This window comes from Dasypus novemcinctus, chromosome 14, assembly GCF_030445035.2.
Source record: "Dasypus novemcinctus isolate mDasNov1 chromosome 14, mDasNov1.1.hap2, whole genome shotgun sequence".
In the NCBI taxonomy this organism is placed as follows: Eukaryota; Metazoa; Chordata; class Mammalia; order Cingulata; family Dasypodidae; genus Dasypus; species Dasypus novemcinctus.
Window position 1 is genome coordinate 98,821,040 of NC_080686.1, and position 21,262 is coordinate 98,842,301.

The window sequence follows — 21,262 nt, forward strand, 5'->3', positions numbered from 1 at the left end:
TTAAAAATGCATTTACACTAATGTCATTGAATGCAAATGGGTTAAACTTCCCACTCAAAAGATACAGGATGACAGAATGGGTGAAAAAAACATGAGCTATCCTGTGCTCCTACAAGAGACTCACCTTAGACTCAGTGATACAAACCGCCTGAAAGTGAAAGATTGGAAAAAGATATGCAATGCAAACAGTAACCAAAAAAGAGCAAGGGAAGTTGTACTAATATCAGACAAAACAGACTTTAAATGCACAAAAGTTATAAGAGATAGAGAAGGCCATTATATATTAATAAAGGGGACAATCCACGAGGAAAAAATAATAGTCATAAATGTCTATATACCTAACCAGGGTGCCCCAAATACATGAGGCAAACAAACTGGCAAAGTTCTACAATAATAGTTGGGAGACTTCACACCCCTCACATCATTAGACAGGATAACCAGACAGAAGATCAGCAAGGGAACAGAGAACTTGAACAGTATGATAAATGAGCTAGACCTAGCAGACATACATAGAACGTTTCTCCCAAAGTGAATGAGTTATACATTTTTCACAAGTGCTCGTGGGTCTTTCTCTAGGAGAGACTACATGTTAGGTCACAATGCAGCTCTCAATAAATATAAAAAGAATGAAATTATACAAAGCACTTTCTCAGATCATAATAGGATCTAACTGGAAATCAATAATAGGAAAGAGGTAAAATTGCAAATGTGTGGGGGCTGAACAAAACACTGCTAAATAATCAGTGGATCAAAGAAGAAATTGTAAGTGAAATTAGTAAATGTATTGAGATGATTGAAAACAAGAACAGAACTTACCAAAACGTATGGGATAGAGTGAAGGCAGTCTTGAGAGGGAAATTTATAGCCATAAACACCTATATTAAAAAAGAAGAAAGAGCTAAAAATAAAAAATCTAACTGAACAACTGGAGAAATTGGAAAAAGGACAGCAAACCATACTCACACAAAGCAAGCAGAAGGAAAGAAATAATAAAAATTAGAGCAGAAATAATTGAAATTGAGAACAACTACTACCAAAAGAAAAAAATAAATAGAAAAAATCAACAAAACCAACAACTGGTTCTTTGAGAAGATCAATAAAATTGACAACCCCTCAGCTAGACTAACAAAAAAAAAAAAAGAGAGAACATGCAAATAAATAAAATCAGAAATGAAAGGAGCAAAGTTAGTACTGACCCCACAGAAATAAAAAGGATCTTAAGAGGATATTATGAGAAACTATCTGCCAACAAGCTAGACAACCTAGATGAAATTGAGAAATTTCTAGAAAAGCACAAACAACCCACACTGATGCTATAAGAAATACAAGGACTTAGCAAATGGGTCACATTTAAAGAGACTGAATCAGTCATCACAAATCTCCCAACAAAAGTTCAGGAACAGATGGCCTCATAGGTGAATTTTACCAAGCATTTCAAGTAGAATTAATACCAATCCTGTTTAAACTCTTCCAAAAAAGAAAAAACCTGAAGAGGAGGGAAAATTACCCAACACTTTTGTGATGCCAACATCACCCTAACACCTAAACCAGATAAAGATACTACAAGAAAATAAAATTATAGACCAATCTCTGTAATGAACATAGATGCAAAAATTCTCAACAAAATACTTGCAAATAGAATTCCAGCAGCATATCGAAAGACCAATGTTCTGCAACCAGGTGGGATTTATTCCTGGTATGCAAACATGTTTCAACATAAGAAAATCAGTGTAATAGCCCACATTAAAAATTGAGGGGAGAATATTGATCATTTTGGTTGATGAAGAAAAGACTTTCAACAAAATCCAGCATTTTTTCTTGATAAAAACACTTCATAAGATAGGGGTAGAAGGAGTATTCCTCAATATGATAAAAGGCATATATGAAAAACCCACAGCCAATCCTAATCAATGGAGAAAGTTTGAAAGCTTTCTCTCTAAGATCGGAAACAAGACATGGATGCCCACTGTCACCCTTGTTATTCAACATTGTGCTAGAAGTTCTAGCTAGAACAATTAGACAAGAAAAACATAAAAATAAAAGGCATCCAAGGAGGAAAAGAAGAAGTAAAACTCTTATTTGTGGACGAAATGATTCTATATTCAGAAAATTCTATAATGTCTGTAATAAAACTAGTTAAGCTAATAAATGAGTCAGCAAAGTGGCACAATACAAGACCAACATGCAAAAATCAGTAATGTCCTGTACACTAGTTTTGAACAATCTAAGGAGGAAATCAGGGAAAATATACTATTTGCAATAGCAGTAAAAAGACTCAGAAAACCAGAAATCAGTTTAACTAAAAGAGTACAGTACCTATATGCAGAAAACTACAAAACAATGTAAAAGAAATCAGTGATGGCTTAATGAAATGGAAAGATGTTGTGTTCCTGGATTGGAAGGCTAAGTATCGTGAAGATGTCAATCCTGCTAAAACTGATTTATAGATTCAATGCAATACCAATCAAAATTCCAACAGCCTACTTTACAGAAATGGAAAAGGCTATTACTCGATTCATTTGGAAGGAAAAATGCACCTGAATAGCCAAAAACATTCTACGAAAAGAAGAGCAATATGGGAGGAATTAACACTGGTTGATCTTGAAATATGTTACGAGACTACAGGGGTCAAAACAGTGTGGTATTGGCATAAAGATAGACGCATTGATCAGTGGAATAGAATTGAGAAACCAGAAATAAACCTTCATCTCTGTGGCCAGCTGGTTTTCAACAAGCCTACAAAAGCCATGTTGATGGGGCAAAAAAGTCTTCAACAAATGATGCTGGGAGAACTGGATGTCTGTAACCAAAAGAATGAAAGATGACTCCTCTCTCACTCCCTATGCAAGAATCAGTTAAAAATGGATCAAAACCTAAATATAAAAGTCAGGACCATAAACTACTGGAAGAAAATGTAGGGAAACATCTCTTAAGACCTTGTAGTAGGTGATAGTTTCTTGGACCTTACACCCAAAGCACGGGCAACAAAAGAAAAAATAGTTAAATGGGACCTCCTTAAAATTAAACATTTTTGCACCTCAAAGGACTTTGTCAAAAGGGTGAAACAGCATCTAACTCAATGGGAGAAAATATTTGGTCACATATCTAATAAGGGTTTCATATCCATGACATATAGAGCAGTGCTACAACTCAACAATAAAAAGACAAACCACACAATTAAAACATGGTCAAGACTTGAATAGACATTTGTCCAAAGAATTAATATGAATGCCAAAAAAAATACATGAAAAAATGTTTGGCTTCACTAGCAATTAGGGAAATGCAAAGCAAAGCTATAATGAGATACCATTTTACCCCTATCACAGTGGCCACTACCAAGAAGACAACTACAAGTGTTGGAGAGGATGTGGAGAGAGAGGAACACTTTTGCACTGTTGGTGGGAATGCAGAATGGTACGGCCACTGTGGAGGACTGTTTGGCAGTTCTTTAAAAAGCTGAATATAGATTAGTCACGTGACACAGCAGTGCCACTGCTGGGTACCCAGAAGAACCCAGAACAGACATCTGCACACTGATGTTCATGGAGGCATTATTCACAATTGCCAAAAGTTGGAAACAACCCAAGTGTCCATTAGCTGATGAATGGATAAACAAACTGTGGTGTATTCACATGATGGAATATTATGTAGCTCTAAGAAGAAATGAAGTCGTGAAGCATACCATAGCATATATGAACCTGGAGGACATTATATTGAGTGAAGCCAGCCAGACACAAAAGGGCAAATACTGTATGATTGTGCTACTATGAACTCAATATGTTGTGTGATCTCTTGGAGTTAATAACTTGAATATCTGTCACCAGAAAGTAGAATGAGTATAGAAAATGGAAAGCTGAGGGTTAACTTGTACAGAATTGTTTAAAAGGATGTGGTTAATCTTTGGAAATGAATAGAGAAGGTGAAAACCCAACATAATGTGAGTAACTAGCAGTAATATTATGTGGGTATGAAGGTTGTTTAAAGGGAAAGTCTAAGATCATGTATATTACTAAAAGGAAAGCTAAAAATGTAACATGGGTTTGTCTGGCATGTGAAATACGAATATGGATAAAATTGCATGTATGAGACTGTCTTTCTTTGAAACTGAACAAATATATGTTAATACTACAAGATGTTAATATCAGACGAAAAAAAAGCTTATGTGGAAACACAAAGTACTACACATTGTATGAATCATTTTATATAAAATGTAAATAATAAATCAGTTTGTAAAGATGAAATTAGATTAGTGGTTATGTAGGGCTGGGGAAGGACTGCTAAGGGGTGTGGAGTTTTTTTTTGTGGTGGTGAAATTCTAAAATTTTTTGCGGTGATGAATGCACAACATCATGATTGTACTAATAGGCATTGATTATACACTTTGGATAGATTATATGGTATGTGAATATATCTCAGTAAAACTGCTTAATAAATAATTGCACAAGAAAAGCCAGTAATAGCAACTATGTACAGTAGGGGAAACACAGATTGAGAGATGAAGGATTTTCTTATTTGTTTTTTATTATTACTATTACTGAAATAATGAAAATGTTCTTAGAATGATTGAAGTGATGAATGCACAACTATGTGATTATACCAAATAACTATTGATGGTACACTTTGGATGAATTGTGTGCTTTATTAATATGTATCAGTAAAATTGACTTGTTTAAAAAAAAAGCTTCTGGTAGGTATTTCTGCCTTCATTTTTTTCTTTAATATCTTTATTGAGATATAATTCATACACCATCAGATTCACCCATATAAAATGTTTTATGGCTTTAGTATATTCACAGTTGTACAATCATTACTGCAGTATAAGTTCAGAACATTTTAATCACCCCTATAACAAATCTGGACCTCAGTAGCCACTCCCCATTCTTCCCCCACCTGAGCAACCATTAATCTCCTTTTTTTATTCTTAAACGTTTTTATGAAGATAACATTCATATACCATACATTTCACCCATTTAAAGTATACTACCTTCAGCTATCTCCAAAATCAATTTTTAAGCATTTCCATCATTCTAAAAAGCCACTCCTGTACCTTTTAGGTGATGCTCCTAATTCCCAAACCCTTAGCCCCCTCTCTATTCAGCCTTAGGCAACCACTAAATCTACTTTGTGTCTTTATAGAGTATGCAGTATGTGTTTTTTTGTGTCATTTCTTTCATTTAGAACTTTTTAAGGTTCATCCACTTTGTACTGTATCAGTAATTCATTCCTTTTTATTGTTGAATAGTAATCCATTGTAAAATATATACCACATTTTATCTGTTTATGAGTTGAGGACTTACAGTTTATTTTTACTTTTAGGCTTTTGGATAATGTTGCCATGTATATTCATTTGCATGTTTTTGTGTGGACATATGTTTTTATTTCTCTTGGATATATATTCGTAGGAGTGGATTTTCTGGGTTGTATGGTAACTCTGTTTAGCCTTTTGAAGAACTGCCATATAGTTTTCCTAAGTAGCTGTACCGTTTTACATTCTCACCAGCAATATGTGTGGCTTCTAATATCTCCTCATTCTCACTAATACTTGGTATTATCTATCTTGGTTATCACCATCCTATTGGATGTGGAGTAATATTTCATTGTGTTATCAATTTGCATTTCTTTAATTACTTACAATGTTGAGCATCTTTTCTTGTGTTTATTGGCCACTTTTATATCTACTGTGGAGAAATGTCTATTTAAATCCTTGCCCCTTTTAAAATTAGGCTCCTTGTCTTTTTACTATTGAGCTGTAAGAGTTCTTTATATATTCTGGATATAAATCCCTTATCAGATATATTATTCACAAATATGTTTTCCCTTTTTGTGGGTGATGTTTTCATTTTCTTGATGGTGTCATTTACAATACACCAGTTTTTTATTTCCAGGTAGTCCAGTTTAATTTTTTCATTTGCGCTTTTGGTGTCGTATCTAAGATATCATTGGCTGATCCAGGGTGGATAAGGTTTACTCCTGTCTTCTAAGAGATTTGTAAATTTTGGACTTTGATCCATTTTGCATTAATTCTTGTATGTGACTTTATATAGGGGTCCCACTGGCTTATTTTGATGTGGACATGCAGCTGATCCTGCACCATTTGTGGAAAAGGCTATATTTTTCCTCGTTGAATTATCTTTGAACCCTCTTGAATATCAATTAACTACAAATTATTTCTGGACTCTTATCATTTCTAGTCTATTAATTCTATATGTCTGACCTTATGCAGTGCCACAGCTTGATTACTGTAGCTTTGTAGTAAAGTTTTAAATTGGGAGTGTGAGTTCTTCACCTTTGTATTTCTTCAATAAGATTGTTCTGTCTAATCTGGGTGCCTTGCATTTCCATATGAATTTTAGGATTGTCTCCTTTTCTGTAAAAAATGCTACCTGGAATTTTGATAGGTTTTGCTTTAAATCTGTGGATAATTTGGGAAGTGTTACCATTTTAACAATATTAAGTCTTCCAATCCATTAACATGGGATGCCTTTCCATTAAAAATATTTTTAACACTGTTTCATAGTTTTCGTGTATAACTCTTATCTCTTTTGTTAAATTTATTACTAAATATTTTATTCTTTTATATACTACTTTAATGGAATTGTTTTTTAAATTACATTTTTGGATTATTCTTTGCTAGTGTATAGAATTGCAACTGATTTTTGTATATTGATCATCTATCTTGCAATCTTGCTAAACCTCATTTATTACCTTTAGCAGTTTGTGTGTGATGGGGGTTCTCCTTAGTACTTTATATATACAAGATGCCATCTGTGACTACTTCCTTTCCAATCTGGACATCTTTATTTTATTTTTCTTGCCTAATTACATAGGCTGGAACCTCAAGTACAATATTGAATAGAAATTGTGAGAACAGACATCTTTGTCTTGTTACTAATCTTAGGAGGAAGTATTCAGTCTTTCACTGTTAAGTATGATGCTAGCTGTGGGTTTTTGTAATTGTTGATTGTTTTCAATCATAAAAGTGTGTTGGCTTCTGTCAAGTATTTTTCTATGTCTATTTAAATGATCATGTGTTTTTGTCCATATCATATTATTGTGATATTGCATTGATTTATTTGAAGATGGTAAACCAAACTTGTAGAGTCCCTGAATAAATTTCACTGTCTTGTTTTATAATCCTTTTTGTATGTTGCTGAATTTTGTTTTCTAGTATTTTTTGAGGAATTGAATAAGGGATATTGGTATGTACTTTTCTTTTTTTCCTGCTGTTTTTTGTCCTTCTTTGATGTGAGGGTAGTACAGAATTGAGAAGTATACCTTTCTTTTCAATTTTTGGGAAGAATTTATGAAAGATTAGCTCTCATTCTTCTTGAAATGTTTGAACGATATCTAGGCCTGTGTGTGTTGTTGTTCACTTGTTTTGTTCGTGTGTATGTATGTTTAAAGGTATCACATTTTGGCGGGTTGCATTTTCAGTGTTTCCATCTTAACATCTAATTTTTCTAATGAGTTCTGTTTTGATTCATTGGTTATTTAGGAGTGAAGTGTGTTACTTTCCACATTTTTGTGAATTTCTGAAACTTCCTTCTGATTTTGATTTCTAATTTTTTCTATTCTGGTTGGAGAATGTGTTTTCTATGTCTTTTATCCTTTTAAATCTACTTAAACTTGTTTTATGGCCTAGCATATGGTGAATCCTTGAGAATGTTCCATGTGTGCTTGTGAAGAATGGTGTTTTGGGGTAGATTGTTCTGTAGATTTCTGCTTCCAGTCTTAGAATGTCTTTTATATACACTAATGTAGAATGATTTTCCAAAACACAAATCTCAATATGTGAATTATCTTCTTAAAACCATTAAATGCTTCTGAGTACCCTTAAGTTCATTCACCTTTAAAATTACTTAAGGCTTTGAATGATTTGGCTTCTGCTTTCCTCTCCACCTTAGTACTTGATCCTCCCCCACCCTGCCCCCACTGCCACCACAGATGGTTTTCTGTAATTCACCATATAGCACTACTTTCAGTTCCCTGGCCCCACCATTACTTTGGGTCTTGAAATACACTTTTTGCCCTGCCTGGAATACTCTGGCCCCCCTCTTCTGTTGTTTCACACTCATCCACAGATGTACCTTCTATAGAGAGGATACTCTTATTTCCCACATCTGAGTTGGATGACTTTCCTTTCTGATTGTGAGGACCTGAACTTTCCTTAAGATTAAGGATAATCCCAGTGTTTCTGAGTTGAACTTCTGGACAATAAGGCAAAACGAGGGAGAGTGGACTTTCAAAATATTGAATCTCAAGTATTTGTGCAATATCCAAATGGAAATGTACAGAGAGAGGTTGTGATGTGGTTCTGAATCTCATCAAGCTGTTATGTTATATGTATGCTTTTCTCCACTGCTACTTGTGAGTTCCTTGGTTGTGTGGACCACGACTTATTCCTTTCTGGTTTTCTGTCACTTGCCACATCATAGTTGCTGACTAACTATAATTTGAATTAAATTGCAAATAATAATTCCCATACATCAGTTATATTTTTTAATTTTATTATAAAGGATTACTGGAAAAATATGTTTTCTTTAAGTCCTTAAAAACTTTTGATAATGCACATGTCCTCGAAGGCTGGCCCTCGACCTCCCTTAGTTCTTTCAGTCTGGAAGACCTCACACTCCAGGGCTTCACTTTAGGTCAAGGGGGGCCGTCAGGTGGGAGGAGGTGTGGGGAAGAGTTCATCCGCATTGCCGCCTGGAGCTCAGGTGCCAGGGCTGAGACAGGATGCTGGTTGTGTTGTAGTCAGGTTCCCTGGAGATAGGATCCCTTTTTGGAGGGGCTGGCAGGAGTTATGGATAATGACAGAAGATTGTAGCTTGATGAATAATAGTTTGTTTTTTTTCCCACATTTAATGGAAGTTAGTTCGTAGATTTTCATTTTGACACAGTGACCTCTTTTTTTTTTTTTGACTTTTTCCCTAATCCTTTTCTACATGAAATAAATGGTTTGCTTTTTGTCCTCACTACTTTTGTACTTTTACTCTGGTATGAGTTGTGATACCCTTTGTCTTTTGTGTAGGACTACAATGACGAAATCAGGCAAGCACAGCTCCAGGAATTAACATATCTGAATGGTGGTTCAGAAAATGCAGATGTCCCAGTGGTTCGAGGAAAACCCCCTTTGCGTACAAGAGGTGTACCAAGCACAGCAGTAACCAGGTAGGTGTAATTAACTGACATAAGTGTTTTTCAGGCTAACGTACCATAGCAATTTGATATAGTTATGAATTCCAAAAAGATACTGGATTGTGTTTGTAATCTGGTCTGTACCTGGGCAAGGTTAATTTATGATTAGGGCTTTGATTGGGCCATGTCATTAGGTTGTTGAGTCCCCATCCCTTGGTGGATGAGGACTCAAAGATAAAAGGCATGGCGAAGGACAGAGTTGAGATGTTTTGATGTTAAGAGTTTTGATGTTGGAGATTAATGCTGAAGCATTAAGGTGGAGCCCTGGGAAGTAAGCGCACAGAGAAGAGAAACCAGCCCTAGGAAGAGATAAACCTTGAGCCCAGGAAGAAGCAAGCCCTGGGAAGAAAGGAACCTTGAACCCAGAGAGAAGCAAGTTCCTGGAAGGGAGAACCCAGGAAGACTGAGATCTCGCAGCTGCCAGCAGCCATCTTGCTCCAACACATGAAAATAGACTTTGGTGAGGGAAGTAACTTATGCTTTATGGCCTGGTATCTATAAGCGTCTGCCCCAAATAAATACCCTTTAAAAAAACCAACCAATTTCTGGTATTTTGCATCAGCACCCCTTTGGCTGACTAATATGGGTACTATGGCAGCATTTATTAATATCAGAAAGTACCTCTGTCAGTTTATCACTACAAATCCTGTGAGAATACATTCAGAAAAGGTGAGGTATTTTAAGGGTATTTCCTTTGGAGTAAGATATTCCTGGGCCTAAATACAGCCTGTACCACTTGACTGGCTAATGACTTTAGATAATTCAGTTAATTCCTCTATTATTAGACCTTTAATTCTTTAACATGAGGCTTGTTACCAGGTAAGTCATAGCACTGATATGTGTTCCCCCCCTTGGGCACAGCATCTTGCTTGCTCACTTGCTTGCCACTTCACCAAGGCTGAGAACAATGTCTGTTTCTGGCATAAAATTTGCATCCAAATACTTGTTATTTTATTTATTACGAATGGTTTATGGGATCTGAAAACTACTGAGCTAGTGCAGAAGCAGAGTTTTTATTTCTGTCCCTGGATTGATGACTGCTTTTTCTTTTTTAAGAGAAGTTGTGAGCTTACAAAACAATTGTTCATATTGTGCAGAATTCCCATACATCAAAACCTTACATTGTTGTGAAATGTTTGTTACAGGTTATGAAAGAACATGATCAGACTATTATAAACTACTGCTATGGTCCCTAGCATACACTTGGTATATTTTTTCTATATATCCCCATTATTAACACTCTGTGTTATTATTGTACATTTGTTATAGTTCATGAAAGAACACTCTCATATTTGCACTGATAACCACAGTCCATCTTCCACCACATGGTTCACTGTGTTATACAGTCCCATGACTTAAACATTCTATCCAAAGTGTGTACCCAGTGGCTCTCACTTTCATCACAGAGTTGTACAGTCATCACCCTAATAAACCTTTGAATGTTTTCCTTATTCCAAAAGAAAAAAATCCCATACCCCCGTATTATGGACCTTTAGCAATGATATAATACTTTCTTGATTTTGATGCAAGAATGTTAGAATATTATTGTTGACTATAGTTCGTAAGTTACATTAATTGTGTTTTCCCATTCATCATCATATTCTTAATACCTTGTAATAGTGATGTTCATTTGTTCTAGTTCATAAAAGAACATTCTTTTCTTTTTATTACCTTTTTTTTTAAGGTTTGGAAAAAAATTTATTTCTCTCCCCTTCCCGGCCACCTGTTGTCTGCTCTCTGTGTCCATTCACTGTGTGTTCTTCTGTGTCCACTTGTTTTCGTGTCAGTGCCTCTGGGAATCTGTGCCTCTTTTTTTGTGTGTCATCTTGCTGTGTCAGCTCTCCGTGTATGCAGCGCCACTTCTGGGCAGGCTGTGCTTTTTTGGCGTGGGGTGGCTCTCCTTATGGGCTGCGCTCCTTGTGTGTGGGGGTCCTCTATGCAGGGGACACCCCTTCATGGCAAGGCACTCCTTGCATGCATCAGCACTGCGCATGGGCCAGCACACCACATGGGTCAGGAGACCCTGCACTTGACCCCTGAACCTCCCATATGATAGGTGGATACTTTATCACTTGAGCCATATCCACTTCCCTGTATTTGTATTATTAATCACAGTGTGCATCTACCTCTGGCTTCACTTTGTTTATATCCCTAGACTACCCTTTTCAGCCACAATCCCATATATAAACCAGCTGTGTTTTACTCACTATGTATTACTATCACCTCTATCCATTTCCACACTTGTAGGCAAGCTAATTGAAAATTCTACATAGATTAAGCATCAATACCCCTTCTCAGTCCTCATCCTATCTCCTAGTAACCTATAGTTTAGGTTTTAACTCTTTGTATTTAGTTTCTATTAGCGAGACCATACAATATTTGTCTTTTTGTGTCTGGCTTACTTCACTTAGCACAATGCCCTCAGGGTTCATCCATGTTGTCATATGTGTCCCAACTTCATTTCTTCTTACAGCAGCGTAGTATTCCATCTTGTGTGTGTGTTTGCATGTGTGTGTACACCACATTTTGTTTATCCATTCAATGGTTGATGGATACTTGGGTTGTTTCCATCTTTTGGCAATTGTGAATAATGCCACCATGAACATTGGTGTGCAAATGTCTGTTTGTGTCACAATTTTCAGTTCTTCTGGAACTATATTCCTAGAAGGGGGATTGCCTGATTATATGGCTGTTCTATATTTAGCTTCTTGAGGAACTGCCAAACTGTCTTCCACAGAGGCTGCACCATTTTACGTTCCCACCAACAGTGAAGGAGTCTTCCTATTTCTCCACATGCTCTCCAGCACTTGTCGTTTTCTAATTTTTTAAAGTAATTCCCATTCTTTGACGTTAGAGATGATATCTCATTGTAGTTTTGATTTGCATTTCCCTGAACGTTTTTTCATATGCTTCTTCACCATTTGTATTTCCTCTTGGGAAAAATGTCTGTTTAAGTCTTTTTGCCCATTTTTGAATTGGATTGCTTGCTCTTTTATTGTTGAATTGTATGGTCTCTATATAGCATGGAAATCAAACCCTTATCTGATAGGTGGTTTCCAAATATTTTCTCCCATCGAGTGCTCTGCCTTTTTACTTTCTTGACAAAGTCCTTTGAAGCACAGAGTGTTTAAGTGTGAGGAGGTCCTATTTGTCCTTTTTTCTTTCATTGCTCATGCAACAAAAAGTGATTATTTTGTTGAGGATTTTTGATGGCTGCTTTTATTGGGAAAAAATGATTTGAAGTTACAAGTCTTTAATGACTATGTTAAATTTGCTTGGTTATAAAATTATTAATTTTTAAACTTTTTTTTGCCTCAATATAAGTCAGTGGAAAAAAGCAATATACATTTTAAAATTAAACTGGTGACTATATTTTCAGATCGATTTTAACATGAAGTAATTTCAAATAGCATTCTTCTGGCTCTCCCAAGTTCTTTTGGGAGATTAAAAAGAAGTCAAGTCCCCTCTTAAGTGTTGCAGGTCACAACAATATGAAAGGAATTACAAACCCATAAATAGTATTGCTGAGCCAAAATCAAGGTGTTGGCATGTCGTGCCCCCTCTAGCGGCTCTAGGAGAGAACGTGGTCCTGAACTCTGAACCTCTGGTAGAACTGCCTTTGTCCCTGGGCTGGTGGCCACGCAGTCCAGTCCCTGCCTGCCTTGTTCACATTGATTCTCCTCTCCTCTCTGCCTCCTTAAAAGCTAGTTCCTAACTTAATCTGCCTCTGCCTCCTTCTGAATAGGGACACATGAGATTGCATTTAGGACTCACTCAGATATTCTGGAATAATCTCCCCATCTCAAAACGTTTAACGTTACCACATTCCAACAAAAAAGGGTCACATTTACAGGTTCCAGGGAGTAGGACCGGGTATCTCTTGATGGTTTTAATTCAGCCTACTACACTTGCCAAATTAGTTGTATCCTTGTTTTAATGGGAATGTCTACATTTTCCCAAATTGTGCCAAAAGCAAAAGTATACATTAAAAAAATTTTTTAAGGTGTTTTCCGTATATTACCAGTTTGCTTGCACACATGTGGAGTAAATATTGTGTGTTCATAATAGACTGGGTGCTTTTATTGATAACGTAGCAGATAAAGACCTCCCTATCAAGGAATTCTGTCTGTACCTCTAAAATTAATAAAGGGAAGTGGGTGTGGCTCGGTGTTTGAGTGCCTGCTTCCCATGTTTGAGGTCCTTGTTCAATTCCCGGTATCTCCTAAAAATAGTGATAATAATAGAAACTCAAACCAGACATTCAGAGCTCACCCAAAAAAAAAGGAACAGAGAAGAACATGTATGAGTAAAACAAAAGTTAAAAACATACTCCTTCCAGACTTGACACTTACATGACAGTGTCTTAGTTTCTTGAAAGCTCCTAATGCAAAAATACCAGAAATGGATTGACTTTTATAAAGGGAATTTTTTTTTGGAGTAAAAGCTTACCATTACTTGACTAAAAATGTGTCCAAATTAAGGCATCTTCAGAGATGCTTTCTCACCAAAGTCCAACTGCTAGCAGATCCTGGAAGCAAGATGGCAGATCTTTTGGGGTGTCTCTCTCCCTCTCCCTCGTTCTCCCCCTCTCCATCTCCCTCTCTCTCCCCTTCTCTGATGTGGGAAAACAGGAAACAACATGGTTTGAAGTTGAAATGTTTCCGAAACGCAGATAAAAAGTGTGGGCTTAGGAACACCAGGCCTTGACTAGATGGAACACCGTCTGGTCAGCACGAAAAAATGTTTGTGTGAGAAGGCGTTTGAACTTTGTATGACCTGTACCTTATTATAGTAAATAACAAACAGCTGCTTGTTAGTTCCTAAATAAATAAGATGTGGAAACTAGGGTTGAGGCTCTCAGTTTCAGAAGCTCTGATTCCCCTGGTCCCATTTTTGTTTCCTGTCTTGTGTCTTTTAGTCCTTTTATTTCGTCAGTTCTTGGTCACCTTCCCTTCATGCAAACCTATTGCTGAGCTGGTTTCAGCCCTTCTCTTTCCCCCTGTCTCCCTCCCCCCCCCCCCCCCCACCTTTCTCCCCTTCCCTGCCTCTCTTTCTCCCCCTCCCCCTCCTCCTTTCTCCTTGAGCCCCCTCCCCCTCCTCCTTTCTCCTTGAGCTCACCTGTGGGTGATCAGGCATTTCTCCCTGGGCCTCATCTCCTTGTGTCTCTCAGGGCTTCTCTGTCTTTCTATAGCTATAGGCAAACCTGGAGTCTTCCCTCTCACATGGTAGGGTCTAATGGCAGAGCTCCTTTTCTCTGTGTCTCTTCTTCTTCTCCCTGTGTTTTCAGTTTATAGAAAGCCCAGCAAGAGGGCAGAGACCCAACTTGGGTCACACCTCACTGACAGAATCCAAACAGAAACCCTAATCAAATGATCGAATCAAAGGTTTCTTAACTAAATTTAGTGCAATCAAAGGACCCCACAACTGCAGAAATGGATTAGTTCAAGAGCATATCATTTTCTGGGATTCACAGAATTCAAACAGTCACAGCCAGCAGTCTACCTATTCCTTTTTTGTAGAACAAAGGAGAGGGTGAATATCCTTCAGATATAAAGTTTAGAGAACAGAGTACACCAGATACTTTATTCCTTAAACCAGACCTGCCATTTTACTGACATAGTTTCTAATTTAGCTGTCAGTTTTTAAACTAGGTTAAAAGTGTTATCAACAGATGAGGAAAGGAGGAACTTTCTGTTCTTTGTTATGGAAGTCTGGGCTAGATAATTGTGAACTCTGAAGGATGCTCCCCTCCATTCTTCTTTTAAAAACAACTGACTTGGTGTTTGGAGCTTTCCCACCCGCCTCTCCTCCAGCCCGGCTGGCCCTTTCAAGTAGAAGGCAGTCAGTGAGTGAGTCTTAACCTCCTGAGCCTCATACCAGCAGCCTCAGAAAGAAAAAGTGAACAGTGGAGGTTAAGTCTCTCTTTCATATGTATCAATTTTAGGTGCTTAATATGGTGATTTTGTTATAAGTGAGGAAATTAGGCTGACCTAGGCAGTCAAAACTTTTATCAACCTGGTTTTATTCATTTTCCTCACAATTCTTTCCCATCATCATTAACATTATTAGGTTATTTGCCCACTAGGTATATGGAGTCATACTAAGGTATTACTATCTGCTGTAGAATTTTAGATGAGTCTTTTGGTCTTTGTAGCTCAGGATATTTATCTTTAAAAACGCTCTGAAGATTAGTTTGTTTTGTTTTGTTTTCATTTTTTTATTTTTTAAAAGATACCTCAATTACATAAATATTACAGAGACTATATAGGGGATTCCCATATGTCCCACTTCCCACACCTCCCACATTAGCAACATCTTTCATTCGGTGTGGTACATGCATTGCAATTTTGGAACATTGCCACTAAGCATTGAGTTATAGTTGACATTGTAGTTACACTCTCTACCATTCGACTCTGTAGGTTATGGCCAGATATCTGTTGTTATATCTGTTGTTGTAATGTCATTCAGGGTGATCCCATGTCCCGAAAATACCCCCCTATTACACCTGTTTTTCCCTCTCCCTAACTTCAGAACTTAAATGGGTCACTGCCTTCACAACAAGGGTATTTCTTCCATTGTTAGAATCACAATATGAAGATTGTTTTAAGTGTTCTAAAATTCCATAGGAATGGTTAAACAGCATAGTATTAGTATTGTCTACTTTACAAGATTCTCTGGCAGGAGGGAGGCATGATAATGTAAAAATCCTATTAGACTCAACGTTACAAAATGAAGTTTATTGGTTTATTTCCTAGGCTACTTAAAGTAGATACCATGACATGGGTTGGCTTTAAACAATGGGGATTTATTAGGTTACAGTTTGAGGCCGTGAGAATGTCCAAATCAAGGCATTGTCAGGGCGAAGCTTTCTTCCTGAAGACAGGCTTCCAGAGATCCTTAGTTCATCTACCACGTGGCAAGGCACATGGTGGCATCTCCTGGTCTCTTCCTTCTCTTCCCCATTTGTTGATTTCGCTACTTGCTCCCATGGATTTCTCTTGTCTGTTTTCATTCCTTTATAAAAGACTCCAGTAAAACGATTAAGTCCCATCCTGAATGAGGTCACACCTTAACTGAAGTAGCCTCATCAAAAGATCTTAAGTACAACAGGTCCACACCTACAGGAGTGTAGTAACTTTAAGAACAGGTCTTTCTGGGGTTCCTACAACTTCAAGCCATTACATTGATGGTGAAATCGAACCACTGCATTTGATAACATAGGACTGAGAAGAGAAAAAGTATCTTCTAGATGGGATTTATGTTGATAATCAACAGGACTTTAAAAGTTGATTCAGCCTCATAGGCTTGGAGCCGCACTGTGTTCAGAATGAGGGTAATACGGAAAAGCAGAAAGATAACAGCTGAACCGTTTCATAAATAAAGGAGTGGGGATGATTGTAATCTTCTTTCTGTTTGCCTTTTTCTTTTTTCAGTAGGGTGACTGGCTTCCTGACTTTGAAACTTAGATATGAAAAATATCTAGAAAAGTTTGTAGTGAACTGTCATTTTCATGAGAATGGTGTTTTGAATGACTTGATACAAGAAATTACTCATGGATCAGGAACTCATTATTCAGTTTGTAGATTAGTAAGAGGTTTTAAGATGTGGTGAAAAAGCACAGGCATTGGGTTCCAATCCATCTTTACTCAGTTCTTTGTTCTGTCATTTAACCTCTGAGCCTGGGTTTTCCCATCTGTAAAATGGGGTTAATTATACCTCTCCTGTAGGATAACTGTGAGGTTTACAAATAGGATACCTAAAGTGCCTCGCCAGGAATAGGCTAATAATAGGTGATCATTATTATGCAGACTTGTACTTCAGTTCACTCCTGACACTTCCCTTTTTTGTGTTTATTGAAGGATGAGAGGAGAGCAGGCAGAAGGAACAGCTAATGTCAGTTCTCATAGAAAGAGCAACAAGAATGCAAAGTCTGGTAGACTAAGTGTTTGTAAACATAAAGTAAATTGTTTGACTTTTAGCTGTAAAATTTATGAGCTACAGCAAACTACTGTGGGAAAAGCGGGGACTGTGGTGGCAGATGCCCAGAGTACTCCAGCTGGCTCCAGCATCACCAGTTGGTGCTTGGGAAGATGCCGATAGTGGGCTGATCCAGAGACGGTGCCTGCAGGCTCTGGTGACTGGGCTCAGCCTGATAACCTGGTGCCCCGTGAGGAACCCCTGCCCTGAGGCCTGTCCAGGGGCCTGTGAGGTAATTTTTTTTTCCTTCCAGGATCCCTAACTCACTTTCGAACCTTTCTTCATCCCTCTGCGGATGAGAGGTAATCCTTCCGAGATTTTTCTTCCCTCTTGCCTGAGTATGGCCGCCCGTAGCCATAGGCCCTCAGAGCATCAAAAAGGGTGTCAAAGCAACCTAAGACCAGACCCTCTGAAAAGGTGACTCTGGCAGCGCCTTTTGAGGTCTTCCATCCTGTGGCTGAGCACATGCCCCCAGGCCTCCCTGTGCCCGCCCGCCCAGGCCCCTGGGTCTCCGCTCAGGCCAGGGGCTGATTCCGGAGGTCTCGGATGGAGCCAGGCTCTGCATTTCTAAGACTCTCAGGTACTGCTGTGCTGCGTGGACCCTCTGCTGGTGAACTGGGCTTTAGAACCAGAACTTCTACCCACTTAATGCCACCCCTTAGTAATCTCTTTCCTGATTCTGTGTTCCATCCAATTTTCAATGTAATTCAGAAAAAATTTACTGAGCAACTGCATTGTTATCCCATATTGTATAGACTATAAAAGAAATCCAAGGCAATTTATTTCTTCTCTAGCAAGTCACAAACTTGTTCTTAGTAAAATTCTTGACAATATGAGACTGTGTATGAGGAAGCTCACCCTTTCATTGAGTACAAGAAGTTTATCTTTTTTCATCCAATGGTGCATCCCCTTTTTGACCCCTGATGATAGCTTATCTCTTCCTTAGAAACCTGTGTCATTATCCTCCAATTCCGATTATTAGTATGTTTTTATTCTCTTTGCTTAAAAACAAAAATAACATACATCTCTTTCTGTCATTTCTGTCAGCCCTAGTTCAGCTTTTGGAACTCTATAGCATGGGAGTTTTTCCTCTCTGGTAATGATGATATTGATAATAAAGAATATTAAAGGAGATGAGTAATTCACCCAAGGTCTTCTGTGGAGGGATTGATCAGATGTCTGTTATAGGAATTCAACTTTTAGTGTGGGATCACTATGAGTAATCAGAAAAGGAATCATGATATGGTGTGGCTTGAACTGGACATTAAACAAAAAAGAATAGGATTGGGGTAAGCATGTGCTCAATTTCTTGTTGCTGCTTTATAGATGAGCAAACTGTGGCATAGATAGAAGTCTCTGAGGTCAGTAATACAGCCAGTTAGTGCCAGGGGTGACTCAAGAACCTCTGCTGTGTTTTACCGCAGTGCCACACCCTGTTTTCAGGCCACAAGCATTCCCTGTCCTTTTCTGCTTCCGAGTCTTGGCACCCTCTGCCTGCGACTGTCTCCCTGTGGCACTGTCCCACCTTATTTTTTCACCATCCTCCCGACGACGTTTGTTCACAGGCACTCTCCTCACTCAGTCACTTGTAGCCTCATCTCTATCTCCCTTGCGCTTTAATACATGTTTCTCTTACCCTCTTTAAGCCATGCTGTCATAGCTGTTTGCTTCTCTGATTTTCTACTCTTAAACGCCATACTCCCTGAGGTCAGTACACTGACTTACTCATCTCCCTGGCTCCAGTTGCTGGCACAGAAAGGGCTCAATGGATTTGAATGACCTGACATGAGAAATAAGAAGGACTGGCTTTCAAAGTGGGAAAAGGTATGATAATACTTCTGAAGAACCCAGGTGCAGTGGGTGGGAGGTAGCCATTGCAAGCCTGCTGGCTGCCTGCCTGCCTGCCTGCCTGCCTGCCTGCCACCCTTCGTTGACAGCTTCCTGGGGCTCTTGTTTGACATTAGGAAAGCATCATTTGGCACCCTGGATGTCAAAAACCTTCTGGTTGGCTCTGAACTTGTAGAATGAGAACATTTATACAGGTTTTGTTCGACTGGATGTGCCACATGGTTGGCCAAGCTGTAACCAAGGAAGCATCGGCTTAGCTGCTTTTCTTATTTGTTTGTCCTGGGCTGGCATTTGAATTATGAGTTCTTGTCAGAAGTGGCTCTGTTTGCAACATTATTGGCCTCAGTTATTGTCTTCTCAAAACCTATTAAGGTAATTTTAAGAGAAATAACACCTTTTTCTCCTTTTGTCTCCCCTTCATCAGCTCCACTGTGGCTGCTCACTAATAAACCACCAGAGAGCACTTTAATAAAAAGTAATTTGATATTGAGGACTGAGGAAGTGTTTCAGGGGGAGGAATTCAGAGGATCTTAACTGTGAGAAAACACAGAGAAAGTCATTTGTGAGGGTAGTTCTGCAGTATTTTGTCTGGGATGTGGGGAACACCAGTCCGGTGCCAGCGCCTCGTTTCTCTATGTAGACGACAAGTTGGAAGGAAGCAGGGAGAGGATGGCTGTTCTGACCGTTAAGGTGGGATCTGTCCTGAGAAGATTTGTCTGAGAGGGAATCAAAGAATTTAAATGATACCACAATAAACTCTTTTAATTTAAAATTTCTTTTTTGGCAAGTATAAAAAGAAATAAATTTTCCCATATCTTCTTGTTCCTTCATAAAAAGAAAAAGGCCTTTTTAATATCAGTTAATCGAAAGTGGACTTGGCTCAATGGATAGAGCATCTGCCTACCACACGGGAGGTCCACGGTTCAAACCCAGGGCCTCCTGGACCCTTGTGCAGCTGGCCTACGCACAGTGCTGATGTGCACAAGGAGTGCCATGCCACGCAGGGGTGTCCCCTACATAGGGGAGCCCCTAGTGTAAGGAATGCGCCCCACAAGGAGAGCCACCTAGTGCGAAAGAAAGTTCAACCTGCCTAGGAGTGGCACAGCACACAAGGAGAGCTGACCCAGCAAAATAACGCAACAATAAGATAGACAGATTCCCAGTGTCGCTGACGAGAATAGAAGCAGACACAGAAGAACGCACAGTGAATGGGCAGAGAAGAGACAACTGGGGTGGGGGTGGGGGTGGGGGAAGGGGAGAGAAATAAATAAAAAATCTTAAAAAATAATAATATCAGTTGGTAAATTAATATAAATCATACCATACACAGGGTGAAACATTTATGGACCTGATTAACTGCTCAGTTTTTCTCATAACATTTGTCATAGCTTCATATTATAGGAATAAAAAGGCATCATCCTTTTCAGTCAGTAAAACAATTTGTAGTATCTATGATATCACTGTTAACTCATTTTTTAAAAAAGAATGGCATTTAACATTTCTGCTCAGTACATCATCTTTTGCTATTTATAGTCCTAAAAATTGGCAAACATAAAGGATCTCAAGCATTTGAAATGATAGATGAGGGTAAGAAAGTTTGTTTTACATTATCAGAAGGATAAAATATTAAATTCCTAAAATGAGTTTGCATCAAAGGAAATTTTGCCGAAATAATGTTCTCCTTCCTATCCATTTATAGACAGAGATTCTTAAATAATGAACAGATATGGAGATATTTTATTTTTTCTTTTTAAAAAACTGTGGAATTGTGTTAGGTATTAGGAATAGGAAGATTATGGGGAGGGGGGCAGAGCTGCGTGAGTAGTAGTAAGAAAAAATGACTGGAGTCTAGCACTTCTGCTGAGTAATTTCCCTGCCCCCCAACATGGCTTCCTTATCTGTTTACTTTTTGTTTTTGCTCATTGTTTATGCTGGTTTTCTGGTTTTTCTGTTAGGAGGCACTGGGAACTGAACCCAGGACCTCCTATGTGGGAGGCAGGCACCCAGTTGCTTGAGCCATATCTACTCCCTGCTCATTTTTATGTTTTTTGCTTTTTGTCTGCTCATTGTCTTGTTGTTTTTGCTCATTGTTCATTTATCTTCTTTAGGAGGCACGAGAAACTGAACCCAGGACCTCCCATGTGGGAGGTGGGCACTCAGCTACTTGAGCCACATTTGCTCCCGAGAGTAATTGTTTATAAGTAGCATTCATTCATCCATCCATCCATCCATCCAGTCT

At 38.4% G+C, this 21,262-nt stretch overlaps 1 protein-coding gene across 3 annotated transcripts in view; it reads left to right on the top strand.

Moving 5' to 3' along the window:
* Window positions 1-21,262, top strand: part of KHDRBS3 (KH RNA binding domain containing, signal transduction associated 3) — a 191,688-nt gene that overhangs the window by 109,111 nt on the left and 61,315 nt on the right. For all 3 annotated transcript variants that reach the window (XM_058276081.2, XM_058276082.2, XM_058276083.1), the window contains exon 5: window positions 9,032-9,171. In XM_058276081.2, the coding sequence (XP_058132064.1) occupies window positions 9,032-9,171 (140 nt within the window). The remainder of the gene's footprint in view (window positions 1-9,031; window positions 9,172-21,262) is intronic.